General features: G+C 38.4%; 2 protein-coding genes across 2 annotated transcripts in view; both read right to left on the reverse strand.

The window, feature by feature from the left end:
• Positions 1-15639, reverse strand: part of LOC311289282 (uncharacterized protein) — a 333082-nt gene that overhangs the window by 256027 nt on the left and 61416 nt on the right. The window lies entirely within an intron of this gene.
• Positions 2824-4465, reverse strand: LOC311289521 (uncharacterized protein). Its single transcript, XM_084407594.1, has 2 exons — positions 3125-4465; positions 2824-3042 (listed from the first exon to the last, which is right to left on the reverse strand). The coding sequence occupies exon 1, from the start codon at positions 4462-4464 to the stop codon at positions 3487-3489; it is 978 nt and encodes a 325-aa protein (XP_084263720.1). The 5' UTR covers position 4465; the 3' UTR covers positions 2824-3042; positions 3125-3486.

Genomic DNA, 15639 nt, shown 5'->3' on the forward strand with positions numbered 1-15639 from the left:
AGAGCGGAGATGCAGAACATTTGAACAGGCAGTCATATGACAAAATGTTCCAGAAAATCTGGGGAGCATCAGGTGGGCATATTACTTTAGTCAAGTCAAGTCAAGTCAAGTATACAGCGGGGGAAATAAGTATTGAACACGTCATCATTTTTCTCAGTAAATATATTTCCAAAGGTGCTATTGACATGAAATTTTCACCAGATGTTGGTAACAACCCAAGTAATCCATACATACAAATAAACAAAGAAAAATAAGTTCAGAAATTAGGTTATGTGTAATAATGTGAAATGACACAGGGAAAAAGTATTGAACACATGAAGAAAGGGAGGCGCAAAAAGGCATTGAAAGCCAAGACAACTGCTGAAAACTTACAGTAATTAAAAAGCAATCCAGCCCCCTGTCAGTGGAAATTAATAACAGCTGGTTCAGTCCCAAATGATGGCCTACAAAAAGGTCTCATTGCCAAGGTGTCACACAAGACACATCTCATGATGGGTAAAAGCGAAGAGCTGTCTCAAGACCTTCGCAACCAAATTGTTGCAAAACATAATGATGGCATTGGTTATAGGCGCCATTCTAAGCTTCTGAATGGTCCAGTGAGCACTTTTGGGGCCATAATACGGAAGTGGAAAGACAATCAGTTCACCATAAATTTGCCTCGACCAGTGCTCCTCGCAAGATTTCTGATAGAGGAGTGAAAAGAATAATCAGAAGAGTTAGAGCAAACTAAACTTCTCTCTTCCTTGGTTGTTTGAGAAGACAGACAATTTGAATATAAAATGCCAGCCCATCACTGGATCATCTGAACACTACGTGTTACATGACAAACTTCATGAATCGAACTCAAAAGACCCCCAGGAGGTACTCAGAAGAATCAGCCTGGTCTCAGAGCTACAGGGTTGGCTCAATAGTCAAATTCCTCAACAACATGGCACCATCAACACATATCTTTATGATGCGCAACATCATTCATCATAAGAACACATCCACAAACCAGAAGCTTCTGGACGTACAGCTGCAACGTGGTCACAGACCTCATGGAATTGAAGATATCGTCCTGTCTGACTTAGGACTTAGTACGCAGAGACCTTCCGCGCTGGTCGGATGCCGGACTTAGGGCCGATCGAGTGCCAGCTTACAGTTGCATTGGTGCGAGTGCATAATATTCAGGTTGTTTTGGCACCTGGATGGCACATGTTCTCGGTTAACACTTTGACGCATACGATCACACAGGTGTGATTTGAACGTTCAGTGCATCACGTGATCAACTGCTAAATTCAAATGTGCTTTCACGCTTTGGCTGGCGCTAAGCCAGACATGGATGAGCTCAGTGATTGACATACACAGAGGCGGACAGAGTACACAGCTTCATTACTTGAGTAAAAGTACAGGTACCTCTTGCTAAATTTTACTCAAGTACAAGTAAAAGTACTACAGTCAGATGTCTACTTAAGTAAAAGTACTGAAGTACTTGTTTTTAAAAGTACTTGAGTATCAAGAGTACAAGAGTACATTTTCTAAATATTGCATTACTACTAGCAGTGTTTACATTTATGTAAACTGGGGGGGAATTCCCCCCTTACATGGGTCACATGGGGGGGGGGGGAATCTAAAGATTATTGGGGGGGGGGGATAACTTTTGATGCATCGGTCTAATTTAATCATCTTCATTTAATAATATCTACAGATTTGTATGCAGTTAATAACAAAACAAAAAAAACTTTATACAAAATACACCATGCTCTCCTTCAAATTGATATTAAGAACTCAGTTTAAACTATATGTATTTATGTCTCTCAGTTTCAGAGTCTTTCACGCATAACAATAGAAAACAAGGAGAAACGCGCAGTCACATACTCAAACAATCAACAACGTCGCTCTAGATGTGTAAAAACAATTGAAAGCGCGGGCGCGCCGCTGTCTCCTTTCCACAAGCGCTTGCTGTCCCGTGGCGTCTGTCGTTGCTATGCAACCATGAACTGCGCTCTCCATGATGACGAGGAAGTATCAGCAAAAGATTAATAGATTTCTAGCCCTTGCATTAGCTTTACTACTAATGTTAGATATATTTATGGAGATGAAAAATAATAAGGCGCCCTGTACAGCTATGATCAGCTGTTCGGCCGAGCATTCAATGTTGTTACGCTGCAAGCTGATCAGTTGGTTCGTTGCTGCCGCGCTCTATCACTTGCACACCATAAAGAGCAAAATGGTTTTAAATGTTTCAATTTCTTGATTAAAATGACAATTTGGAAGCGGATCATTTCTTCACAAACAGCTCATTATGACTCAAAATGTTAGAATGCTGCACCTACACTCGATAGTGTGAATAAGATCAGCGCAACGCAGACCACTGCATTGACAGCGTGATCTGTCTACGGCCAGGACTCAGTGGAAGACAGAGAATGCCGATCCAGTGCTGATTGAGGAATTAAATTAAAAAATAAAAGACAGTTTGACATCTTTTTTCTCGCATCTGTAAATGAATTGTTTTAATCATTTGCTCTGAGATGAAGCAAATATATTTGTGGGAATTTCTCGCACTATAAAAGCTAACCTTGCGGGAATGGTTTAAATTATGCGCAATCCCCGCATTTTTTTTTTTTTTTTTTTAGAAGAAATAACGGGTACTCATGGTTATAGATAGAAATGTAGCAGAGTAAAGAGTACAACATTTGCCTCTCAAATGTACTTGAGTAAAGTCATGAGTACTACCCAAAAATGATACTCGAGTAAAGTACAGATCCCTCAAAATTGTACTTAAGTACTGTACTCAAGTAAATGTACTCCGTTACTGTCCGGCTCTCATACATGACAACTATTCAGTGTTTTCAACCACATAAGATTTATTTTAGGGTTTAGACATTTAAACTAAGTACTAGCAAAACAATACATTTAGTTTGTAAAACACACTTCATATCAGATACAGATTGTGTAAGTAACCATAAAGTTTACTCTATTCATAACTCACTTACTTTCACGTCTTTCAGGAGAAGTGGAAGAATTTACGTGTTGTAAATCCGACAGATCCGATTCTCTAAACTGTGGCGGCCATCACGCATTACTGTACACGCATAACTAATGTGATCATTATAAAGGTTTTTAAACAACAAAACACATTCACTTACATGTATTTGATGAAAAAGGTTTGAGAACCACTGTTGGGGGCTCAGCTAGAATATTTCAAACTTGCGTGTGAAAGGTTTTTGTTTTTTTATCCCAATATCTGCAGCATTTCAAAGGAGAATAAAGTCAGATGTTTGGGCAAGTTTGCATGCTGACACTGTGGAAGACCTAGTCATAATCAATTATGATGCCAGGCAGGAATTAAGACAATGAATCATTAACATGCAAGGTCAATATGATCAAAGTATGATCATGGTCAACTGAGAAAGTTAGTTGCACCAGTGCGACCAGTGGGAAGAATGAGTCTAGAGCCCTGTACACTGTTCTCTCCAGTGTGAAGGCTCTCTTACGTGTGAATTCTCATGTGGTCATTAAGGATTCCTTTTCGGCTGAAACTCTTTCCACACTGTTGGCAGTTAAAAGGCTTCTCTCCAGTGTGAATCTCATGTGCCGGTCAAGGATTCCTTTTTGTTTGAAACTTACTCCACACTGTTGGCAGGTGTAAGGGCTCTCTCCCGTGTGAATTCGCATGTGGACTTTAAGGTTTCCTTGTAGATCGAAACTCTTTCCACACTTTTGGCATGTGAAAGGGCTCTCTCCAGTGTGAATTCTCATGTGATTGGTCAGCTGTCCTTTTTGATTGAAACTCTTTCCACACTGTTGGCAGGTGTAAGGGCTCTCTCCAGTGTGAATTCTCATGTGGACTTTAAGGTTTCCTTGTATACTGAAACTCTTTCCACACTGAGGGCACGTGAAAGGCTTCTCTCCAGTGTGAATTCTCATGTGATTGTTAAGGCTTTCTTTTTGACTGAAACTTATTCCACAACGTTGACATGTGAAAGGCTTCTCTCCAGTGTGAATTCTGATGTGCTTATTAAAGTTTGCTTTTTGACTGAAACTTATTCCACAATGTTGGCATGCAAAAGGCTTATTTCCAGTGTGAATCCTCATGTGGACTTCAAGGCTTCCTTTTTGTCTAAAACTTATTCCACACTGTTGGCAGGTGAAAGGGCTCTCTCCAGTGTGAATTCTCATGTGGACTTGAAAGTTTCCTTGTACACTAAAACTCTTTCCACACTGTTCGCAGGTGTAAGGCTTCTCTCCTGTGTGAATTCTCATGTGGACTCTAAGATTTCCCTGTTGACTGAAAGTCATTCCACATTGTCGGCAGGTGAGATAACTTTCAGTCCTTGTCTTCAGAGCCCTTTTTTGTGAGGAAGTTTTTTCAGTCTGTGAGCAACTAAAAGGTTTTTCTTCCGTTATGACATCATGATGTGTCTCATACTGTTCTTTCTCTTCCATTTCATTCAGATCTTGACTCTCCTCTTTCAATGCCATCAGGTCTAAGGTGAAAAAAGACACACACAAATCCAGTTTAGTGCCACAAAGCAACAGACATTTTACTAATTGGACTTTTCATAAACTGTATTGCCAAACTGTGAAATTGAGTGAAACATGTTGAAATATGATATATATTTAGGGTTGGGTATCGTTTTAATTTTATCGATTCCGATTCTTATCGATTCCAATAAGGTAAAAAAAACAAAACAAAATAGATATCATTTACAATTATTCTAAGCCTTATTATTAAACATTTAATTGTAACTGAATACATTAAATCACCATGGATTTAATGCAGTAACACTAACTGTAACCATGGTATTGTGGCAGAAATAGTTGAATGTTTTTACATGATTCATTTCAAGGTTTGTACAATCTTTTGAGAGGGAAATTCAAGCACATTTCAAGGACTTTCAAGTGCTTCACATTTTTTCCAGCACTTCAAAGCTCTAAATATTAACCAAAAAAGCTTAACCCTTTTTTTTTTTTTCACAGTTTGCTTTTAAATTTATATTAAGATATAATGAAATTCCTATTATACAATATTAAAACATCAAGAAATCTATTTTGTTTGACACTTTTTGCACTGAAGTATGCATTAGGAAAAGTTCAATAAAAATGTCTTGTGGAAAAACAAAAACTTCAAATGGCAAAGAGTGACACAGAAAGCAAGTAAAGAGTCCTCCTTTTATAATCTCTGAAACTACCGGTCAATTCGGTAAAATAAAATAATAAAAATAAAAAATGTGCTTGTTGTTAAAGGTTCACTTTATCTGACTCAACTCAAGCTCAGTGCTTTACTGTCAAATGTGCATCTCCAAAAAATAAACAGTAGTATAGCTAATAGTAATTTCATGAGTAAATAAAAAAGGACATATGAAAGTACCAGGAGTTTTTGAGAGCTGCTGGTTCGCAATAATCACTCCCAGCAGAGCCGTCCCATGGGATTTTCAAATTAAAAGGGATTTCAGAAAATGAAATAGTAAAAGAAATTGAATTTATTGTTAGGCATTTTAACTATTTACAAATAATATAAAATATGCACACATTCACTCTAATCATATGCCTAAAATGCCTGAATACGGAAAATGTTATTGTTTCTGGCTTCATCAAATTCAAATGAATTGCATGAATCAGAATCATGTGACTTATATACACTCACCTAAAGGATTATTATGAACACCTGTTCAATTTCTCATTAATGCAATTATCTAATCAACCAATCACATGGCAGTTGCTTCAATGCATTTAGGGGTGTGGTCCTGGTCAAGACAATCTCCTGAACTCCAAACTGAATGTCAGAATGGGAAAGAAAGGTGATTTAAGCAATTTTGAGTGTGGCATGGTTGTTGGTGCCAGACGGGCCGGTCTGAGTATTTCACAATCTGCTCAATTACTGGGATTTTCACGCACAACCATTTCTAGGGTTTACAAAGAATGGCGTGAAAAGGGAAAAACATCCAGTATGCGGCAGTCCTGTGGGCGAAAATGCCTTGTTGATGCTAGAGGTCAGAGGAGAATGGGCCGACTGATTCAAGCTGATAGAAGAGCAACTTTGACTGAAATAACCACTCGTTACAACCAAGGTATGCAGCAAAGCATTTGTGAAGCCACAACACGCACAACCTTGAGGCGGATGGGCTACAACAGCAGAAGACCCCACCGGGTACCACTCATCTCCACTACAAATAGGAAAAATAGGCTACAATTTGCACGAGCTCACCAAAATTGGACAGTTGAAGACTGGAAAAATGTTGCCTGGTCTGATGAGTCTCGATTTCTGTTGAAACATTCAGATGGTAGAGTCAGAATTTGGCGTAAACACAATGAGAACATGGATTCATCATGCCTTGTTACCACTGTGCAGGCTGGTGGTGGTGGTGTAATGGTGTGGGGGACGTTTTCTTGGCACACTTTAGGCCCCTTAGTGCCAATTGGGCATCGTTTAAATGCCACAGCCTACCTGAGCATTGTTTCTGACCATGTCCATCCCTTTATGACCACCATGTACCCATCCTCTGATGGCTACTTCCAGCAGGATAATGCACCATGTCACAAAGCTCGAATCATTTCAAATTGGTTTCTTGAACATGACAATGAGTTCACTGTACTAAAATGGCCCCCACAGTCACCAGATCTCAACCCAATAGAGCATCTTTGGGATGTGGTGGAACGGGAGCTTCGTGCCCTGGATGTGCATCCCACAAATCTCCATCAACTGCAAGATGCTATCCTATCAATATGGGCCAACATTTCTAAAGAATGCTTTCAGCACCTTGTTGAATCAATGCCACGTAGAATTAAGGCAGTTCTGAAGGTGAAAGGGGGTCAAACACAGTATTAGTATGGTGTTCCTAATAATCCTTTAGTTGAGTGTTTAAGCCTATTCATTTCAAAATGGCAAAATTTGACAAAAAAATTTGATTAGATCACTAGATGCTGTTGGTCGTTTAACATTTCTATCGTAAAACAGTTGACATACATTATTTTAAGCTAGCCTATAGGCCTACCGTCCCTTGAACTCTTGCATTTATTGTTTAAAAATGTAACATTTACTTTTTTTGGTCATCTTAACAACATGCAGAATGGCACAGTGGAACAGAGAAGCATCAAGAATATAAAAAATTGGTCACGTGTGTCAATGTCAATTGATATTGCATTAATGCAAACAGCATAGCGTCACACAACGATATAATTTAAAATCATTCAAGAGTAAAATACCCTCCATTGCTAAAATTCTAAACGTAAAAAAAAAATTCCTTCCTATTTTACAGAAGAAATTACATTCCAGAATGAATGGAGAAAGTTGGCTGAACACCAACAAGCCTCTATAACAGAACAACTTTATCATTGCAGAGCTGCAATTTTTACCAGTCTTATAGACACTCTCCAGACAAACCTCCCTCTTTACATAGCCAAAAAAAAAAAAAAAAAAAAAAGAGGCCATCTCGATCACTATTTTCCCTGTCTGTCACTGGAATAATCACCGATATTTTATTAATTCTATCTGTTAAATACTCAACGTACTTTTTCACCCTTTTCACCTCTGCATTACTACAGTCTTACATTTTCTTTATTTTTATATTATCTTTTTATTTGGAAAGGCAAAATCCCATCACATACAATTTTAGGCGTTCAAGTACATAGGCAGGGATGAATTCAGAAAGTTTAGATGAGTTGTCCATATTGCCCTTCTGAGTTTTCCTTTTACGGACCACTACTTTTTTCAGTTAGGAACAATAACAAAGCAGAACGGAACCGGGATGCGCACAGCTTCAGGTAGTTACAACAAACAACACAAAGAGGGCAGGTCTACACAAAGCACAAGTACAGTCAAATGAAATCAGATCTGATTGGTTTTACATACTCAGTCCATTTGGTCCAAATATTATAAAACATTTCTTTTTCAACTTTGAGGGAAAAGGATATCTTTTCCATAACATAAATCTCATAGACAATTTCAATCCATTCATCAATGGAGGGTGGATCTACTTTTAACCATTTCCTCGTAACAGATTTCTTACTGGCTGCCAATAGTATCGCCAGCAATTTTTTATCGTTAATATTCCATGTTTCGAACCCTAGATTGCCCAAATACACAGTTTCACATTTGAATGGAATGTTTACATTAAATACATTGTTTATATGTTTATGGATCTCTTCCCAGTAAGGTCTAATTGTCTGGCAGTTCCAAAAAATATGGAAGTGGTTGGCTCCATTAGACCCACAAAGTCTCCAACAAGCATCTCCGTTACCCTGGTACCGTTTCTGAATGGGTGTGATAAAGAATCTTACAATGTTTTTCCAGCAGAACTCCCGCCATGTGTTTGACCCGGTTGATAACCATTGTAATTGGCATATTTTCCCCCAGCTCTCCTGTGTGATCGTCACTTTCAATTCCCTTTCCCATTTCTTCTTTATGTATTCTGTATCATCTTGTTTAGATAATTGTATGGTATTGTATAATTTGGAGATAATTTTGTTACTTGATCTGGGTTTAATTAATGATAAAAATACTTCCAGGAACCCTGACTCATCTGATCCTAACACCCCTTTAATATTTTCGTTAAAATTATGTCTCACTTGCAGGTACCTAAAAAAATCATCTTTTCCCAGTCCATAATCTTTCTGTAGGGTTTCAAAACTCTGGAATGCCCCTTTGTGGATAAATGAATAATAAGCAGCTAAACCTTTAGAGATCCATATCTTGAATCTGCCATCGATCCTGTTTGGTGCAAAGTCTGAATCATAGGCACACCATCTCATAATTTTTGATGCTTCTCCTAATCTGCAAATTTTGACTATTGTCTGCCAGGACTTCAGAGAGCTGCCTGTTATAGAGTCGTCCGGGATTTCCTGTTCTTCTAGTAATTTTTTATCAATTAGTAGGGCTGTTATTGGGATTCTGTTTAACATTGTACTTTCTATGTCTTTCCATGCTGCAGTGTATGTTGGCGAACACAGGCAGACTAAAGGTCTCAGTTGGACTGCATGGTAGTAATCCTGTAGGCAAGGAAGGCCCATTCCACCCTTCTCTTTTCTTAATTGCAGTGTCTTAAATTTAATTCTGGCCCTCTTCCCTTGCCACACATACCTTGCTATCAATCTGTCCCATTCTAAGAATTGCTTAGATGGTATTTTGACTGGCAGACATTGAAAAAGGTATAGTAACCGTGGAAGAATATTCATCCTGATTGATTCTATCCGGGAGCTTAAACTTAAAAAGGGAATAACATTCCATCTATGTATATCAGATTTTATCTTTGAATTTAATGGGCCGTAATTGATGTCATACAATCTTGAGAAGTCCCTAGGTAATAAAACACCCAAATATTTAATGGATTCAGCATCCCATTTCCAATTGTACATGGTCCTAATTGAGGATGGTGGGTCGTAGTTAAATTTTAATATTTGAGTTTTGTTGATATTAATTTTTATAACCCGAAATGAAACCAAATTCCTCTAGTAATTTCATCAATTTAGGGAGTGTCTGAGTAGGTTGTGTTATACTTATCAATAAATCATCAGTGAATAGGGCCAGTTTTTGCTCCCCAGATTTCATTGTTACCCCCTTTATGTCCGACCTCTGCCTAATCAGTTGACTCATGGGTTCTATAAACAAGGCAAAGAGGAGCGGCGACGCACAACACCCTTGTCTCGTTCCTCTTTCCAGAATGAATGAACTGGTTAGATCTCCATTGATTTTGATTCTAGCTGTTGGTTTGTTGTATAGAGCTGCAAATGTGTCAATTATACTCGTATGGAAACCAAATTTTGAAAGTACTTTATATAAAAATGACCACCTCACTGAGTCGAATGCTTTCTCTGCATCCAAACTTAATATCAGTGTCTCCAGTTTTTGTTGTGTGATTTGTCTCATGACGTGCAGTGTTTTCCTGATGTTGTCTTGGGTCTGTTTTTGTCTGACAAAGCCAGTCTGGTCCTTGTGTATTAATATTGGTATCAGTTCTATTCTTTCAGATAATATGGAGGTGAATAGTTTGTAGTCATTATTTAAAAGACTTACAGGGCGATAATTCCCACAATCTGATTGGTCTTTCCCCTCTTTAGGTATGACCGAGATCATTGCCTCCCTCCATGAGGGGGGGATATTTTTGTTTTCTATAACCCAATCAAACGTTTTTAATAATGTTGGAATTAGTTGATCTTGCATTGTTTTGTACAATTCTGTGGGAAAACCATCGGTCCCTGGAGACTTCCCCCCTTTCATTCTTCTGATTGCTGATTGAATTTCTTCTTTTGTTATTTTAGATATTAATTTTTCATTTTGTTCATCAGTGATCGGTGGGAGATTAATTTGGGCCAGAAAGGTATCAATCTGGTTGTCGTTGCTTGTCTGTGGCTGGGAATATAATGTTTTATAGTATTCTAGGAAGCACTGCTGGATTTTTTCCAGACTAGTTTCTATTTCATTTGTTGTGGAGTTTCTTATTTTGTGTATAGTTCTATCCGCTTGTTGTTTTCTTAACCTATATGATAAAAGTTTCAGTGATTTCCCACCTACCTCATAGTATTGTTGCTTTGTGAAAAGGAGCTTTTTTTGAATTTCTTGAGTATTTATTTCATCTATTTCTTTTTTTAGTTTTTTTTAATCTTATGTTTGTTCTCATCTTTGAGAGACTTTGCATGTTCTTTCTGTATTCTCTTCAAATCTTCCTCCAATTTTCTTAGTTTTATTCCCTTAATTTTCTTCTCATATGAGGATATGGCTATTATTTTGCCCCTAATCACCGCTTTTAATGCGTCCCAGAGAATAGGTGGGGTCACTTCTTCATTATCATTAATATCCAAGTACAACTGAATTTCATTTTTTTATTTATCTTTAATAACTAGGTTATTCAGAATGTTTGAGTTCAGTCTCCAGAGAGTGGATTTCTTATTATTATTCAGATGGACTGACATATAAATGGGACCATGGTCTGAAATAGTGCTAGCTTTTATTTCACAATTATCCACCTTACAAAGATCTCCTTTAAGCATAAAAAGTAATCTATGCGCGAGTAGACATTGTGGGCGGGTGAGTAATGCGAGTAGTCTCGGCTCGTCGCATTTCTCTCTCTCCACACGTCCACAATCCCCACTTCACGCAACCATGTATTTAATTTTCTACTAATGTTTTTGGCGCCAGATTTCCCATTTGAGGAGTCAATTTTCGGGTTTAATCGGATATTAAAATCTCCGCCACCTATTAAAATCCCTTGACTTTTTGTTGTAATTAGATCAACTATATGTTTATAAAAGGACCAGTCACTGCCCGGAGGAACATACACGTTAAGGAGACTAATCACAATTCCTTCTATTTTGCCCGTAATCATAACAAATCTGCCTTCGGTGTCTTTATGTTCTGATATGTGTTCGTAATTTACAGCACCGGATATCAGAGTGGCCACTCCTCTCCTCTTTCCCGATTAGTACTAACAGCCATGTTAGTTGTTTATATTCATAATAATAGAGTTAGGTATTTTATTACATGTGATTCTGACATGATGTCACTACATGCACTGCTCCTCTCCGCTCGGCGCTGGCAAACGCATCCTCCAGCTGAGCGGTCTGCATCGCGCATTCATGTGTTTTGGGGGCGTGGCTTTGGAAGGAGCCCAGAAGGGAGGGGGCGGTACTGAATGGAAATAAGTAACTGTGTTTATTGCAGCCCTGTGAGGACTACAGACACTCGATTTTTATACTCTCTTTTTCAGAGTACTTACATTTTAATTATGTATTGGTATATAAAAGAAAGTTTAAACAAATTTGGAAAAAATTTTTTATAAAAAAACTGCCGACCCTGCCTTTAATTTATCATTTTAATGCTATTTGTGGTTAAAATGAGCTTGTGTACATGCGATCAAAGAAAAGAGTGTCTTGGCATATGCCTGCCATACTCTGCAAACCCATGACTTGGGCTTTCCGTCACCTAACTCAGGGGTTCTCAAACTTTTGCAACTCATGGCCCCACCAATGAGTGCTTAAAAACATTCCGAGGACCACTTTTTCACCCTTTCCACATATGATAGTATGAACACAGAATAACAGAAAATTCTAAAAGTACAATTATATACTCTGCTGTTAATCTGTTATGCCACTATAGCAGACTAGGTCAAGTCAGCTTTATAGATTAAAACTGTCCTTGTATCAAAAACACTTTGCAGGTTTACTCAGTATCCATTCCTGTAACAATAACAGGCTAACATACCTGTAACAACAGGTCAGACACACAAGAGGGGATTCTCTCTATTCGCTGCAACACGATCTCTATACCACGAATGTTATTTCTCGTGCCATTTATATGGCAAAAATGTTTTTTTTTTGCGTGCATATGCTACGCACTGAAAACCCTTGGTTAGGATTAGTGCGTGCGTATTACACGCCGTACAGTGCGTATCATATGCAAGCGAAAACTGCGTATCATATGCACGCAAAAACTATTTTTGGCGTATAAATGGCACCAGAAATAACATTCGTGGTATAGATACGAAATGTTCAACAAAGTTCATTCACCCCAATTTACATAGCCTACTGTAAGTGTAATTTATCAAATACAGTTAGCGATATGAACACGACTGTTTAAAACAATATTATGTTGGCTTCCCAACACAGCCCAGTTTTGTTCAAATGTCTCTGCAGATTTGATGGTTTTAACGCCTCATTTGACAACATTTCTCCACATTCAACAACATTTCTCCACATGCGCCTTCGGCTTAAGGGGGTCACACATCGGACGAGAAGCGCAGCGGCACGTCTTTAAAATTGGAACACATCATTTTCTATGGGTGTACACACACCGGCGACGTCCATCCGCAGCACCAGCTATGGCTCAAGACGCTGTTCAAAATCCTGTCGCACCACAGAGCGCCATTTACATAGTTTTATATTAAATTTACTACATTATATTTGTCTCAAAGCGTCGTTAATGTAGCCTATATACTGACTTCACCCTGTGCTGCAAGATACATTTAGTTTTATATTCATTTACAGAAATCAGCAGCGTGGATGAAAATGATCGGATTTTCCTGAGGTAAAGTGTTCAGACTGCAGACTTTAGTTTGCAACGATTGTATTTAATTGTACAGTACAGTCATAACATAGTACAGACATTATCTTAATTTCATAATGTCCTTAAAGGTGCATTGCGCAAGTCTCTGAGTTTTTGCAGAACTATGCCCCCTTCTGGCGACACGCGGAACTGCAACCAGAGTTGTGCATGCGGTTACGTGGAGTTTGCGTTGGGGTTTGGGATGAACTAGAAGCCGGTCTCTTTGAATCCATCTTCTACTTTTGCAAAAGTCGCTTGAGTTGTCTTCGCTGATGCGGATAATTGCGGCGAATACACAAACCTGCCAGACATAGCCAGGTGAGCGTGAACGCGCATGACGTCACGCCCAGTCGATTCCGTCCCGAATCCCTCTTATTTATTTTACTGTACAGGATTATAGAGGCAATCGCAGTGATCATAGAAGGGCTCATTCAGCCCATCAGGCAATTGTTTAAGCATGTGTGGGTTAGAAAAATGGGTATTTTTAACATGAAATGTTGCGCAGTGCACCTTTAAAATGTAACAATATTGCTGGCCATAAACTGAGAAAGTGCGCGTCCAGTGTTCGATACCTCGAGTTGTAGACGCGGCGCTGCGCTTCTCGTCCGTGTGCGACCCCCTCAGTACCTGCCCTAATAAAAACCAAATTTAATGTATTCAGCGTTGTATTTTCTCACCACACGCTTCGAAGGTTTTCCTTGCACAGGTCTGTCTCCCACATCTGCTTTTCTTTTCAGAAAACGATCCATATTACAGTAACGTAATGTTACTGCATCTGATCGAACAAACGTTCAATCTGACGTGATTGGTGTTGCGATAATTAAACCTAAATTAGCTTTTAGATAATGCATCTCGACTTGGCGAGTGTTTTTGATCATATAAATTCATAAGATCAATTAGATCATTAGAAAATAAGATTTGTAAATTAAAAAAATAATAACAATAATTTGGGGGTAGTCTCCCACTGCCTACATGGCCCACCGGTTGAGAATCACTGACCTAACTCGCCCTGACTCCAGGTTTTGTGAACAGCAGAACAGAAGTTCTGCACTGATTGAGCAAACACCGGGACGTGCACAGTTTTTTAGACTGGTTATAGTCAGGTAAACAACACATAGCAGAGTTACATCAGCACTTTTTGTCTGAGGAAACGCGACCAGTTCGTGACTGGCTCCAGTTCGCCTGGCCAAGAACAGGCTCTGGCTCCAGAATGCAAACCATTCTGGTGGAAAAGGAAGACCATGGGCTAGGGTTAGAATTGTTGCATTATTCCAAATAAATTGATTGAGATTTACACAACTTAATTAAATTGACAAATAAATAGATTAAGTGTGTGAGTGTTCACTACTCACTAGGCCTGTCTAATAACAACACATTACACATTCTCTTCCGCAATGGAGGAAGACGCTGAAGTAGCAGTAACGGGTTCTACAGATCCTTGTTATGGAGAGAGGAAAAAAATTTGCATTATCTGTGGTCTGGAATTGGTTTGGATATAGAAAAAAAATTATACATATCAGACAAATGTGATTTGCAAGGTATGCAATACCATTATTTTGACAAGCAGTGGAAATATGTCTACTAAGTGTTGCAAGTATGTACAATTATTGTATAATTTTGTTGGAATCAGACAAAATATGACTGAGCTACACCTGTCTGAAGTCGATAACAAATTAGCCTATCGTGATATCGTTATCGCCAGCCCCTATACCCACCCTTGCGGTCTTTGCTCTTGACCACTTGTCTACTTACATGATGATGTATTTCCTATATTTGGCCCAAGTGTTCAAGTAGGCGTGAAGACTGGAAGTGTGTGTAGAATGTTTGATTACCCAATGGGACATCAACATCGGCATGTTGCAAAAATTCATTTTTTAATTCACTCTAATTAAGAGATAAAAAGCAGTAGCAAATGTTTTACAAAATACACATACCCCACTCATCCTTGCACAAATAAAATGTGCAACACTTAGGTTTTTTTTTACCAAATTATTTGTAACAGGCTGTCTCATTAATTTAACTCACAGGGGAATGTTTTCCTTGACATCTTGTGATTTCAGGGCACATGATGTATGATACGCTTGGGTTCGAAGCAGTATTCGAGATAGTGTGCGTTTAGAGTGGGTGTGTATTTGGACACGGCCACTACTCCTAATGAGAGAAAAGGTAAATGCCCCGATATATTTAAAGCGAAATTGAAGAACGAACTGATGTTCTGACGTCATTTCAAACAAAATCAGGCCAAACTCATGTTCGCTAATACTATATCGCTGCTCAAATGTTTCGTACTTCGTTTTTCTCCTAAGCGAAGACCGAAAAAGAACTTCGCCGTGAGTATATTGGGGCCTTTACCATACTTGGCCTTCACAGAGATTCACAAAATGTAATACAATTATTATAAGACTTAAAATATTTTTGGTTCATTATGAAAATGGTGTGTGATGGATTTTTGGAACTTTAATTAATCAACTAACATTTGTTTTTTCTTGCAGGAACAACATTCATATGCTTTTAAATGTTTCCAAGCTCTTTGGGGAAAACTTGTGACTTTGAGTGTGTGTGTGAGTGTATATATATATATATATATATATATATATATGCTACCCAGAACAAGTAGCCAT

This window comes from Rutilus rutilus (genome assembly GCF_951802725.1).
Source record: "Rutilus rutilus genome assembly, chromosome: 4".
Taxonomy (NCBI): domain Eukaryota; kingdom Metazoa; phylum Chordata; class Actinopteri; order Cypriniformes; family Leuciscidae; genus Rutilus; species Rutilus rutilus.